The 13,229-nt window shown below is 38.0% G+C and overlaps 1 protein-coding gene across 1 annotated transcript in view; it reads right to left on the reverse strand.

Moving 5' to 3' along the window:
* Nucleotides 1-8,352: 8,352 nt before the first annotated feature.
* LOC145098498 (uncharacterized) overlaps nucleotides 8,353-13,229 on the reverse strand; it is a 32,662-nt gene continuing 27,785 nt past the window's right edge. The window contains exon 6 of the mRNA XM_079036135.1: nucleotides 8,353-8,559. Within this exon, the coding sequence (XP_078892261.1) occupies nucleotides 8,353-8,559 (207 nt within the window). The remainder of the gene's footprint in view (nucleotides 8,560-13,229) is intronic.

Raw genomic sequence — 13,229 nt, forward strand, 5'->3', positions numbered from 1 at the left:
CTATTTGTATATGCAACAATTGTCCAAGATTTGCAAACCCTAATCTAGCATACAACAAAACATAAAATCAATATAAATAAACTAGTAAGAATGTTACCTTGATTGTTGCTTAAAGATCTTGAGCTTTTGAGAACCTTAACACCTCAAACGTTGTGCCTCTAATAGATCACAAACACCAAAGCAAGCTGGAGAATACTAGAGAGATAAGTCTAATAACTATAAATGCAAGTACGACTTCAAGATCCAATTAGCAATCGTAGCTCTCAAAAGCCGCTGTCAAACTCTGACACGTCCTTTAGATAGGGGATCGTATAATCCTCCATTCTCAAGATATCATTTGGACAATTACCTGGAACATAGTCATACATATTGTCCAACAGTTTGTTTCTCGATCTCTGATTCGTCTGACATAGAACTTAATTGAACACATCAATTTAGTCCTGACCGGGCACGACACATAAGTCAAACCAAATCATCGAGGGGCCCAAGATATCGCTTTTAGCCTCGTATGATAAAAGGAATAGATAAACTTCGATTTATATTCTTGTACTATTTACTCATCAAATTATACACATCAATGCATTTTATAACATAAATTTACTGATGCGTTTACGCATTATCAATGCACAACCAACTCACAAACAACAACTCATATATCTAGGTTTAAAGAGTATATGATATTATCATCTCACAATCACTCGTGATTAAATTCCATGAAGTGATTCATGTGAGTGTAGGTTTAATCTAATACTCAAATCATATTTCAAGAGCACTCATGAACGTTGCAACAAACTTTTGATATGTCTAAACACTTAGACAATCTACAAGCTAATTCATGACAGTCTTCTTTCATGTATGATCGATTGTGGATAGTTTAAATAATCTTATTATTTAGGAAGTCAAAACATGTAAAGTGAAACAATAGTAAACAATTAACACAAGACAGTAACTTTACTTATAAACAAAACTCCTTTATTAAATCATCAAATGTTAATTACAATTTATCTATTACAAGTTTCTAAGGCTATCTAATCACTAAAACTAATATCATCCTTCAGCCTAATGCTCCTAGCGTGCTCCAAGTGCTTAACTCTAGTCGGTCCCTTTGTAAGGGGATCTGTTGGGTTCTCTTCTGACGATACCCTCTTCGCTACAAGAAGTCCCTCTTCTACCTGATGTTTAATGAAATGATATTTCCTGTTGATATGCTTGGATCTTCCATGATCCCTCGGTTCCTTGGTTAAGGCAACCACACCTTCGTTATCGTAGAAAATCTCCACAGGCTCCTTTATGGCTGGTACAACTCCAAGGTCTCCAATGAAGTTCTTTAGCCATATTGCCTCCTTTGACGCTCCGCTTATTGCTATGTACTCAGATTCGCATGTTGAATCAGCTACGGTCTCCTGCTTGAACTGTTCCTCCATTTAGGGTAAAGACCCAGCCCGACCGGGACCGGAAATTATACCAGTCAGTTTGAAAGCTAGCGTCACTATACCCTCATACTTTCAAGTCATCACTCCCACCGAGGATAAGAAACCATTCCTTAGTCCTCCAATGGTACTTCAGAATATTCTTCACTGCGATCCAATGTGCTCTACTAGGGTTCCCTTGATATCTGTAGACCATGCTCAAAGCAAAGGCCACATCAGGGTAGGTACATGTTATAGCATACATGATTGAGCCAACTGCAGAAGCATAAGGTACTCTGCTCATCTCTGCTATCTCGGCATCGGTACTCAGGCTTTGAGTCTTACTCCACTTGGTATTGCTTTGGATTGGTAACTCCCCTTTCTTGGAATTTTCCATGTTGAAACGTATCAACACTTTGTCCAAGTACGTACTTTAACTAAGTCTTAGTAGTCTATTACTCCTATTTCTCAAAATCCTTATCCCAAGAATATAAGCAGCTTCTCCGAGGTTCTTCATAGCGAAGCACTTCCCAAGCCAGGACTTAACCTCCTGCAAGGTTGGGACGTCATTTCCTATGAGTAGTATGTCATCCACATACACAACAAGAAAGCTAACTATACTCCCACTGGCTTTGACATATACATAGGACTCATCCTTGCTTCTCGAAAAACCAAACTCTTTGACTTTCTCATCAAAACAAAGATTCCATTTGCGAGACACTTGTTTCAATCCATAAATGGATTTCTCAAGCTTACACACTCTATTAGGATGTTTCGCATCGACAAAACCCTTTGGCTGACTCATGTAAACATCCTCAGCCAACTTCCCAATAAGGAAAGCAGTTTTGACATCTATCTGCCATATTTCATAATCATGAAGCCCAACTATGGCTAGTATAATCCTTATAGATTTAATCTTCGCAACTGGTGAAAAGGACTCATCATAATCAACTCCGGGAGTTTGAGTAAAGCCCTTCTGTGACAACCGTCAATTTCCGGTCAAGTCAAAGTCAACTGAAGTCAACAAGTCAAACCGTTCGACTCAATTTGCCCGTGGGTACTAGAGTTTACGTTTTGTAATTTCTAAACAGCTCGGTATTCTAATGAGAGATCATAAATCGAACAGTGCGTACATCTAGATCTCCCTAACCTAAAACTGTGGTACATGGAGAGCCAAACCGATAAAACAGTGTTGCATACTCATCGGGAGTGTGTAAGATCCTTAAACAAGGCTTAACAGGGTTTACGGACCTTGCATTGTGAAGCTGGACACTCACAGTTGTCACACACGAAACCTCTCTCAATCGTTTTCACTCTAGCTCACTTTAATCAAGAATCTCTCTCAAATCTCTCCAAGTATGTGAAATCTCTCCCAAATATCTCTTTGTATGAGAAATCTCTCCAAGAATTTGAAACCTATCCCAAATCTCTCCAAGTATGTGAAATCTCTCCCAAATCTCTCTTTGTATGAGAAATCTCTCCAAGAATGTGAAACCTCTCCCAAATCTCTCCAAGTATGTGAAATCTCTCCCAAAATCTCTCTTTGTATGAGAAACCTCTCCTAGAATGTGAAATCTCTCCTAAATCTCTCTTTGTATGAGAAATCTCTCCTAAATCTCTCTTTGTATGAGAAACCTCTCCAAGAATGTGAAATCTCTCCCAAATCTCTCTCAAAAGTTCCCGTAACTTTTTGAAGTCATTCGGGTCATTCCGACCCTTAACCGGGTCAAAAACGGCTTGAAACGGGGTAAAAACGAGTAAAATAGGCTTAAGGACCCAAAACCCCTGTTAAGGAACCGAAACCCCTCTTAGGGCCGAAAGTCCTCTTAGGGATCGAACCCTCTTGGACCGAACCCGAAGGCTGCTGAACCGAACCCGAAGACTGCTCTCGGGCCCGAACCTCGCATAAGCCCGAACCCGAAGCTACTGTTCATTTCGGTCTATTTCGCTCCTGATGCTTCGGACTGAGCCTCCTTCTCGCTTCTTGCTGTTTCGCCTCGTCTCGCTTCGGACCCAGCACCAGAAGGGACCGAACCTTCGGCCCCCTTACGAGAAGCCTCGCAGGAAGAGCCTTTCTTCCCGGTTTTCGACCACGACTTCATTTTAGCTTCGTTTTTAATTATTTTAACGCGGGATTTTCACACAAAACTTTATTTTAGCATATAAGGCCCCATATTTACTAATTATCCATGTTTTTTTTGGATAAACCTTGTCCAAGAAGAGTGGGTGAAGTACAAGAGGTGGAGTGTTGACTTTTCTTTATTCTATGACACAAGCAACCACTCCCATACCCACTCCCTGTCATTATTCACCATCAGCCCATACCTAGTCATTTCATGGTACTTTTCCCACCTTTTTCCGACCACACACTTGGTCAAGGGTTAGAAAACCCTCCTCTCTCCTCACATTTCCTTCATTTCCTCTCATTCCTCCATCAAGAACAAACTTCACTTTCTCTCATTTTCTCTCTCTAAAATTCAAGATTCAAGACTATACTTCAAGCTTTTCTTCTACTTTTGGTAAGTATTAACATCCTCCATATGATTATTTCACTTCCTCCTACTCAAATCATAGATATCTTACACAAACTCCATCCTAATGGTGTTAGATCTTCGAATCTTCAAGCAATCTCCCAAAGTGTTCTTGAGTTGAACACTTCTTTTCTCCATCATCCCTCTTCTGAAATCACTCAAGGTGAGTTCATACCCCTACATTTTCATGTTTTCTCAAGTTTTAGGGGGGGGGGGGGGGATACAAGTTAAAACACCAAGAACATAACTAAAATTTTCTAACAGCTTTCATCAGAAAAGTTGGGCTTCATTCACGGACTGTTTTGGACAACTTAAACATTTTTGTTTTCAAAAATGTTTTAGGTGTAAGTAGTTCCAGTTCTTAGCTTTAAAATGAATACTTGCACATCTCCATACGATTTCTCTACAATTTATGGTGATTTTTACAAAACTGCCTATCATTTCAAACACCAATCCGGACCAGTCTATGATTATGGACTTTTTCACCCAAGTTGGAGGTCATTAAAAATCATGATAAAAATTATGAGTAAACTAGACACATTTTGGGAACTCTCAGAATTTACGGATTTAGTTTTCGACTTCGTATGATTTTTCTATGACTTTTCTAAAACAGGGCAGAAAGGTTAAATTTAGTTAACAGTATATAACTTTCATAACACTTTGTATTATGTTGAGCAAAGTGTATAACAATAAGTTCTAAATATTGAATGTGTTTCCTTGTTAGTTTATTATCATAAACTGAAGCTTAGTCATTCATGATAAGATTATTCATTCATTTAGAACACGTATATTAAGCTATAATGAGCATAGTTTACGGATTCATAACATTAAGGCATTTTCATAAAAGAATTCTTATACATTACAAACGTTTTGGATAAACTATAATAGGTATAGTTTATGTATCATTTACTTCTCAAACTTATTTACCAAAGGTTTTCAGTTTAGTTCACGTAAATCTGTTAATGAATAAATTTGTGAGTCATTCGCTTCGGGTTACTTCCAAAGTAACCAATTCAAAAACTCCTGTAAATTGTAACCAGAGTCTCTTGTAGGGAGAACGTGATAGTTGTGTATAGATCTATATTGGGTTTGACAAACCCACACCTGAGCTGCATGCAACAGCTAGACCGGCAGGTCTGTGGTGACAAGTGTCATTTCAGTTTCGCGACGCCTGAAGAACGTCGCAATTACAAGGCCGTCTAAGTCAAGTATGGTTATGATAGCTCACATGTGGTATTAACAAATCATAAGATTTACGGGTTCTAACTTTAATTTAGTGAGTTATGTCGATTTAGCTCACTGAAATTACTTTAAGTATGGAAAAATACTTGTACGTCTTCATATCAAAAAGGGTTTTATGTCGATTTAAAATCACTTTTTATATCAATAATTACAGATATTGCTGTGTATTTTTAGTCTTGGTATTTAAGACTACACACCATTCATTACGGGAGTTTTCTCAAATCAGAAAGGGTTTTTACGCCAATTTGAAACCACTTTTATATCTTTAAGTATGAAAAATACCTGTTCATTCTCGGTCCTGGTATTTAGGACCCCATAACTTTTGTAAGGAAAATATTGGATTTTTCTTGGTAACATACATCTCTTTACAAAGATCGATTTTCAGACTCTTACTGTCAAAGGCTTATGAACTCACCAACCTTTGTGTTGACACTTTTCAAAACTACTTGTATTCTCAGGAATTCAGTGAAACAGGAAATCAACAACGTTTTGAGGATGGGACGATAAATCATCAAACAGTTCATTTTGTATCGTAATGTAATTGATTCGAATCATGTAAACATATACTTTGGTGTAACTTTTTCAATTATATTTATGATGGTTGTATTTACTTTGAGCATTATTATACTCGTTGTTGTGATACTCTACATGAAGTCCTCCACCCCCGGACGTTTCCGCCATCCTTGGTTTGGGGGTGTGACACCTTCGCAACCAATCGCGCCTTATACGTGTGCACTTTCCAATCCATGTCGGTCTTCTTCTTGAAGATCCACTTGCACCCGACCGTCTTACAACTTGGTACATTTTCAACCAAGTTCCAGACTTGATTGTCATATGCGGATTGAATCTCGACGTCCATAGCCTCTTTCCATTTCGCAGACTCCGAGACTGCCATGGCTTCCTTATAGTTGTTAGGTTCATCCAAATTTATTAGTATACTATCACTAATAAACATATCACCCTCAGCAGTTATATGGAAACCATATAATACGGGTGGAACACTAACTCTACTGGAACGTCTAAGAGGTAGGTACTTGTCAATCGGTTCAACTGGAGTTTCCTCCTCAGGTGGAGCGTCGGCGTTAGAGGTTCCTTCATCGCTTGATTCTTGAAGCTCTTCAAGCTCAATTTTCCTCCCACTGTCCTCTTGGAATATGAGTTCTCACTCTCGGAAAACCCCTCTCCTCGCAACAAAGACAACATTGTCACTCGGTCTATAGAAGAGATATCCAAAGGACTTCTATGGATAGCTGACGGAAATACACCACTCACTATGAGGTTCGATCTTGTTGTAAGTTTCTCGTCTTATGAAATCCTCGCAACCCCAAACCTTGATATGTGCCAACGAGGGATCTTTCCTTGTCCACATCTCGTGAGGTGTTTTGACGACCTTCTTAGTTAGGACTAGATTAAGGATATGGGCAGCAGTCTCTAAGGCATACCTCCAAAATGAGATAGGTAACGATGCTCGACTCATCATGGAATGAACTATGTCCAACAGGGTTCGATTGCGCCTCTCAACCACACCGTTCAGCTGTGGTGTCCTAGGCGGTGTCAATTGAGAAACAATTCCACATTCTTTGAGGTAGTCGTGGAATTCCAAACTAAGGTACTCACCTCCTCAATCGGATCGGAGCATCTTAATTTTCCTGCCCAGCTGATTCTCCACTTCCTGCTTAAACTCTTTGAACTTTTCAAAGGTTTCTAACTTGTGCTTGATTAAGTAGATATACCCATATCTACTATAATCATCAGTGAAAGTCACATAGAAGTGGTTTGCATCCCTTGTGGTGGATCTAAAAGGCCCACATACATCGGTGTGTATGAGATGCAATAAACCCTCACCCATTTCACAAGTGCCAATGAAGGGTGACTTGGTCATATTTCCAAGTAAATAAGACTCGCACGTGTCATCGTCCCTGAGGTCAAATGACTCCAACACTCCATCCTTTTGGAGTTGAGCTATGCGCTTCTTGTTGACATGTTCAAGACGACAATGCCACAAGCATGCTTTATCCAAACCATTATAAGAATCGAAAAGAAACACATCATTTCCTAAGTTGTCTACAACCATCACAATTTCATATATTCCATTACAAGGCAATGCTTCAAAATAGAAAGAAAGTACCATTCAAGAAAGCATTAATGGAACCATTTTAATTATTAAACGAAAATTTAAAACCTTGTTTATACAAACCATGAAAAGAAATCATGTTTCGTGTCATTTATGACGAATAGAAACAATTATTCAAATCTAAACCTAACCCGCTACTAAGCACTAAAGAGTAAACTCCAGTCTTGGTGACATGCGACTCTTTCCTATTCCCCATCATCAAGTTTATCTCCCCATGCTCCACATCCTGACTTCTTCTTAGACCCTGCAAATCAGAACAAATGTGAAAACCACATCTTGTATCGAGGACCCAAGACATAGCATGTGATGAGTTATTAGATTGAATAGTATAAATACCTGCGAATGATGGCTTTATCTTCCAATCCTTGATATCTTGCAGATACTTTGGGCAGCTTCATTTCCAATTCCCTTTCTCGTGGCAGTAGTAGCACTCAGCTTCCTTTGGGTTTGAAGAAGGAGCAGCAGGACCAGCTTTGGTTCCACTTGAAGAGGTACCATCGTGAGACTTTCCCTTCTGGCTCTTAGAAGGAGCCTTCCTCTTCTTTCCCTTTCCTTGCCCAATTGCCAAGACATGGGCAACAGTAATAGGAGTAGATGCAATAGATTTGCCTTTCAGACTACTCTCAGCAGTCCTTAGCAGGCCTTGAAGCTTGCTTAGAGTTACCTCCTCCTTGTTCATGTGGTAGGTCATACGAAATTGGTCGTAGCAAGGAGGTAAGGAGTGTAGAATAATATCTATGGACAACTCCTCATCGAAGTTAACATTTAACTTCAACAAGCGGTCCACATATCTCTGTATTTTCTGCAAGTAAGCCGTGATGGACTCTCCATCCTTCATTTTAGTAGTGATCATCGCATCAATGATCTCATACCGTTCCTGCCTATAACTTTGATGGTACATTTCCATCAAATCTTGGTGCATTTCGTAGGGATAGCAGTCCTCGTAGGACCTTTGGAGTTACATAGTCAATGTTGCGAGCATGATGCAATGAACCTTCATAGCATCTCACTCGTGGGTTTCATAAGCATCGATTTCTTAGGGATTAGCAGTGTTGACATTAACCTCTTTCAACTCCTTATCGAGAACATACTCCTTGTCCTCGTAACAGGTGACCATGTGAATGTTGCGCATCCAATCATTGAAATTGGACCCATCACATATCACCCTGACACACAAGTTCATGAGTGAGAATGAGTCAGAAGGGGTCGAGCCAGAAGCGTTGTTGTTTTTCGAAGTAGTCATCTGAAATAGAAAAAGGGAAAAAGTTTAGATTAGATAAGAATCCCCAATTAAACACCCAAACGATAAATTAGGGCTAGGGCCCAACACAATTATTTACAATTCAGAAGAGGGATGTTGTAATCCAAACTGCAAATAATTTGAAGGTAGGTAAATGACGATTTACCAATATCCACCATGAAAAACGAAAAATACAATTAAGTTTTAAATGTATTGGAACTCCTAGATACTTTTGAGATTTATTGAACTTTTCAATGGCATGTTTAAATCTCGATATGCCCTTCAAGTTTGTGACTGGGATACCAAGGATCACAAACAAGGTGTGAATAACCATGTAAATATACTTTGTACTCTCGATGTCATTTATCACCTAATCAATGTGTCGGTTAACCACACACGCTCCATTGATCTATGATAAACATCGAGCCACCCTTTCCCACCATTGCTAGTCCATATTAGTGTGTCGGTTATCGACGCACGCTCCACTAACAACTTGGCAGGGTGCAAAGTGTAATTTCATGGAATAGCATCATTTCACATTTTTCCTAAAGTAACTAAGATTGAGAATTTTATAAAAACATTTTGTTACTTTATTAAACATTATACTTTTAATGAGGAATTAGTTGCCATATCCTCCCCGTTCGGCTAACGACCCTCCACCAATCAAGGAAGCGGTGGGTGAGACTGGACACCCATTAAACTATCATTTTATAGGCAGCAACCTTATACCCCCTTATAGATCGGCTTTGTGAATGAGGCCTACTAACGGTAAGACTAGCTTAATCTTATACATATATATATATATTATTTATCTTATAATATTATAATAGTATAAGGGTTGAATTTTAAACTTGTAAAATTCTAGGGTTTAGAATATAAATATTTCAAAATTAAACTTTTAATCAAAAATTTAAATTCCAAAACTTGAGGGCAAGTTTTGAAACTTTTCAAAACATCTTTTAGATCAAATTTGAAAAGTTATTAATTAATCATATTATTAATATTTATCACATAATTTGACCTAATCTTTTACTTTACAAGATAATTCAAATAAAAAAAACAAATAATTAAATTTATCTTATAAAACAAGTAAGTATGTTATTTATGACAATTATCCTTCAATTGAATTAGGATAATCAATACCATATTGAAAAAATCGAGTTTTATCAGTCAAATCGTTTTTGGTAATTATCCAAATTCAATTTTAGTCAAAATCCCGAAAAATCAGCCACCGGACGAGCCGACTCTCCAAGCCACAAAACTGGACTCGTCGAGTAGCCCTGACTTGTCGAGTTCATCTGGTAACTCGACGAGTCCATCAGTCAGAAGCTGAAATGTTCGACTTTTGAGCTTGAACAAATTATATATGCATCAAATACAAAAAGAGAAACGATCTAGGATCTGATACCACAGTTGGGTTTTGAGCAAAACAACATTCCTATGGTGTTCATGCAAACCCTAATGCTTGGATCTAGTTTTTCTATTTGTAGATGCTACAATTTTCCAAGACTTGCAAACCCTAATCTAGCATACAACAAAACTTAAAATCAATATAAATAAAATAGTAAGAATGTTACCTTGATTGTTGCTTAAAGATCTTGAGCTTTTGAGAACCTTAACACCTCAAATGTTGTGCCTCTAATAGATCACAAACACCAAGGCAAGTTGGAGAATATTAGAGAGAGAGAGAGGGGAAGTAATTTCAGCTCTTGAACTCTTCTTAGGGTTGTGGTCGCCAAAACTAAGAAGCCTAGGGACCCTTTATATAGGTGAGGAATTAGGGTTTCAGTCAAAGTCCTTATCCGGTTGCTTAGGCTCTAAGTAGCCCACAAGAACATTCCAGAATAAGCCCTTGGACGAAATCTTATGGGCTATCCATAAGGAATTCGTCCACTCCCTATCTTTAGGGTTTCCTCAACCCACATTGCAATTATCCAATAATTACAAGTCCAGTCCCCTTAATTCAATTAACCTCTTTTGACCATACAATTAATTCTAAATTAATTGTTGACCAATATTAATTAATTAATATGATCACTTCTTTAATAGATTATTCATATATTATATTAATAAACCATAATAACCTCTTTCTCTATTATTCATCCAGTCAAGTTGCTTCGGTGAAGGCAACCCAAAAGGACCATGCTATAACCGGTTCAAGTACATACCAAATATAGTTATGGGCTTAGACACTAACCCAACAGAAAAGTACAAGCCACAAAAATTTGTTAAAAAGGCTAATAACTGTGCTTGTGATTGTGGAAGGTGTTTGAAACAAACTTCATTTGGACAAGGACCAAGTCACAATCTTATCTATTTGAAAAGACAGACTTGTTTCAACTGTGGGAATCCCGGTCAGATTGCTAGAAATTGCCCACATCGTTCATATGTTCCCTACTATAAACAAGGTTGGCAAAACGTGCCAAGGGGGAGATCTTCCAAAAGAAATCATTCGAGGTCACGTTCAAGCAATAGTGATTGGAATACTAAAAAGGCCAAGAATCAGACTCCGAAGGACAAAAGGGGCATGTCGGACAAGAAGCCTAATTCGAGAGATGGTTCACCCAAACTGAATTCGGTGAGGTCGAAGCCATCTCAAGGGTCGTCCTCTAGCTTACATTCACAACACAAGCCCAAATCGAAAAGGAGTCCCAGTCCAAAAGCAAGTGAAAAAGGTCTCATTCAGTCCAACAAGAAAGTACACAAACCAAATTACCAATGGGTTCCTAAAGGTCACATTTCAAAATCATCCAAAAGTCCTGTAACTTCTTTATGTTTCTTATCTGATAAACAGGATATGTCATGGGAAAGAGTATCTTGTGTAGATAGTTATAGTAAACCTAGTTTCAAAATGGATTGGGTTCCAAAAATCAACTAATCCTGCACTCTGTGCCAGAGCAACTATTGAGGAATATCATCAGACTTCGGTATGTTGATAGTGGCTGTTCCAGGCACATGACAACAAACATCTCTCAACTGCACGAGATTCAGAACTTTAATTAAGGGTATGTGTCCTTTGCGGGAAGGGAGAAAGAAAAGATCACTCAAATGGGGATCATATTTAACGGCGTGATGAATATTAAATATGTTAACCTTGTTCCGGAAATGAAACACAGTTGAGGCTGAATACGTTGCTGTATCTGCTTGTTGTTCTAAGGTCATCTGTATGCAACTTCAATTGCTGAATTACGATTTGAATTTTCTTGATACTCCCGAGTTTTCTTAAAAATGATTCGTTTTGAAGACCAAAAGTTGTTTTGTTTTGTACATTTTGTATTTTATTTTTGTTTTATTTAAATTTGTTCATATTTCTCCTCTATGCACAAATTTAGGGGGATAATTAAAACCAAACAAAAATCATAAAATTCAAAATTCCAAAAATATTTTATTTTATTTATGTTTTTATTTCTTTTTCAGAAAAATCAAAAATATTTTTACTGTTTGAGCATATTTTAATTTTATTTTTATTCTTAGTTATTTTTATTGTGTGCTAAGTTTATTTTTATTTTTATTTTTTATCTCAAAATTTTCATTTGTCTTAAAATGCGAATTAAATAAAGGGGGAAGAGACTCAAGGAGATTGCGTCAGAATTGTCTGTGCTAAAAGAAATCTTGAATGGAATTGTTGGAGTTACACTTTACACTACTTTCACAAGGAATTGAAGGCATGAAACCCTATAAATTGTCAGTTGGGCAGTTTCTCTCTACAAGAACTGTCGTATTCACTGTATTAAAGGCTTGAAACTGTACAAACTATTAGTTAGACACTATCTTTTTAAGAACTGTCGTATCTAAGGAATTGAAAGTCTGAAACTATACAGATTGTCAAATTGGTCTTGTCAGTTGTCTTTACCTAAAAACTGTCATGGCACCAGGACGATTCACCCAACCGGGAAATAGATATCGCTGAACATCCGACATAGGGTCTTGACCTTTTCTTTTTCATGCAAAACTGCGGAGACTCAATTGTATTCTCAGATACATTCTTCGCAGGTAAGGAATTAACGGTTACTGGCACTAGGGCGATGCACCTTGCAAGGCACGATTATCGTTGAATGTCTCGCCAAAAAACGGCCTTGACCTCATGTCATGCTAAAATGTGGAAATATGTCTTCAGATACATTTGTCGCAGGAATGGTTTTGTGAGTGATTCCTAATTAACTCTCACTTGCACTAGAATGGTACTCTCAGCTGAGATTCAGAAACCATTGAACGTCTTTCCAAGGGCCAAGTTAACTTGTTAACTTGAAAAACTGTATTGAGATCTTTGATCGAGGATATGCAGGGGGTAACATCACAAATAGCCATGAGTAGTTCTCTGATACTTAACAACGCAGTGCGTTCCTCCGTGTTCACACAAATACTACAAGTAGTCTCCATCTGAGCCAAGGCTGGGTCCTTGAACAACTGTAGTGAGAAGGGTCTTTATGATTATGTGATCCACATGGACTATTTAGTCATGGTTACTTTTCAAAGGCACATCTGTGATCAACAAAGAATATTCATTCGAAGGAACAAGAAGTGAAGATTATTCTTCAACACATAACCTTTCAACCCCACAAGCAAGGTGAAGCTCTATTTGAAGTTATGTGGCGAATTACATTGAATCCTCCTCAATCAATTTGCTGCTATCTATGAACCTGCGGAAGTGATCCAAAAAAGTCAGTCTCTTT

This window comes from Lactuca serriola, chromosome 4, assembly GCF_051521515.1.
Source record: "Lactuca serriola cultivar US96UC23 chromosome 4, Lser_US96UC23_V15, whole genome shotgun sequence".
Taxonomy (NCBI): domain Eukaryota; kingdom Viridiplantae; phylum Streptophyta; class Magnoliopsida; order Asterales; family Asteraceae; genus Lactuca; species Lactuca serriola.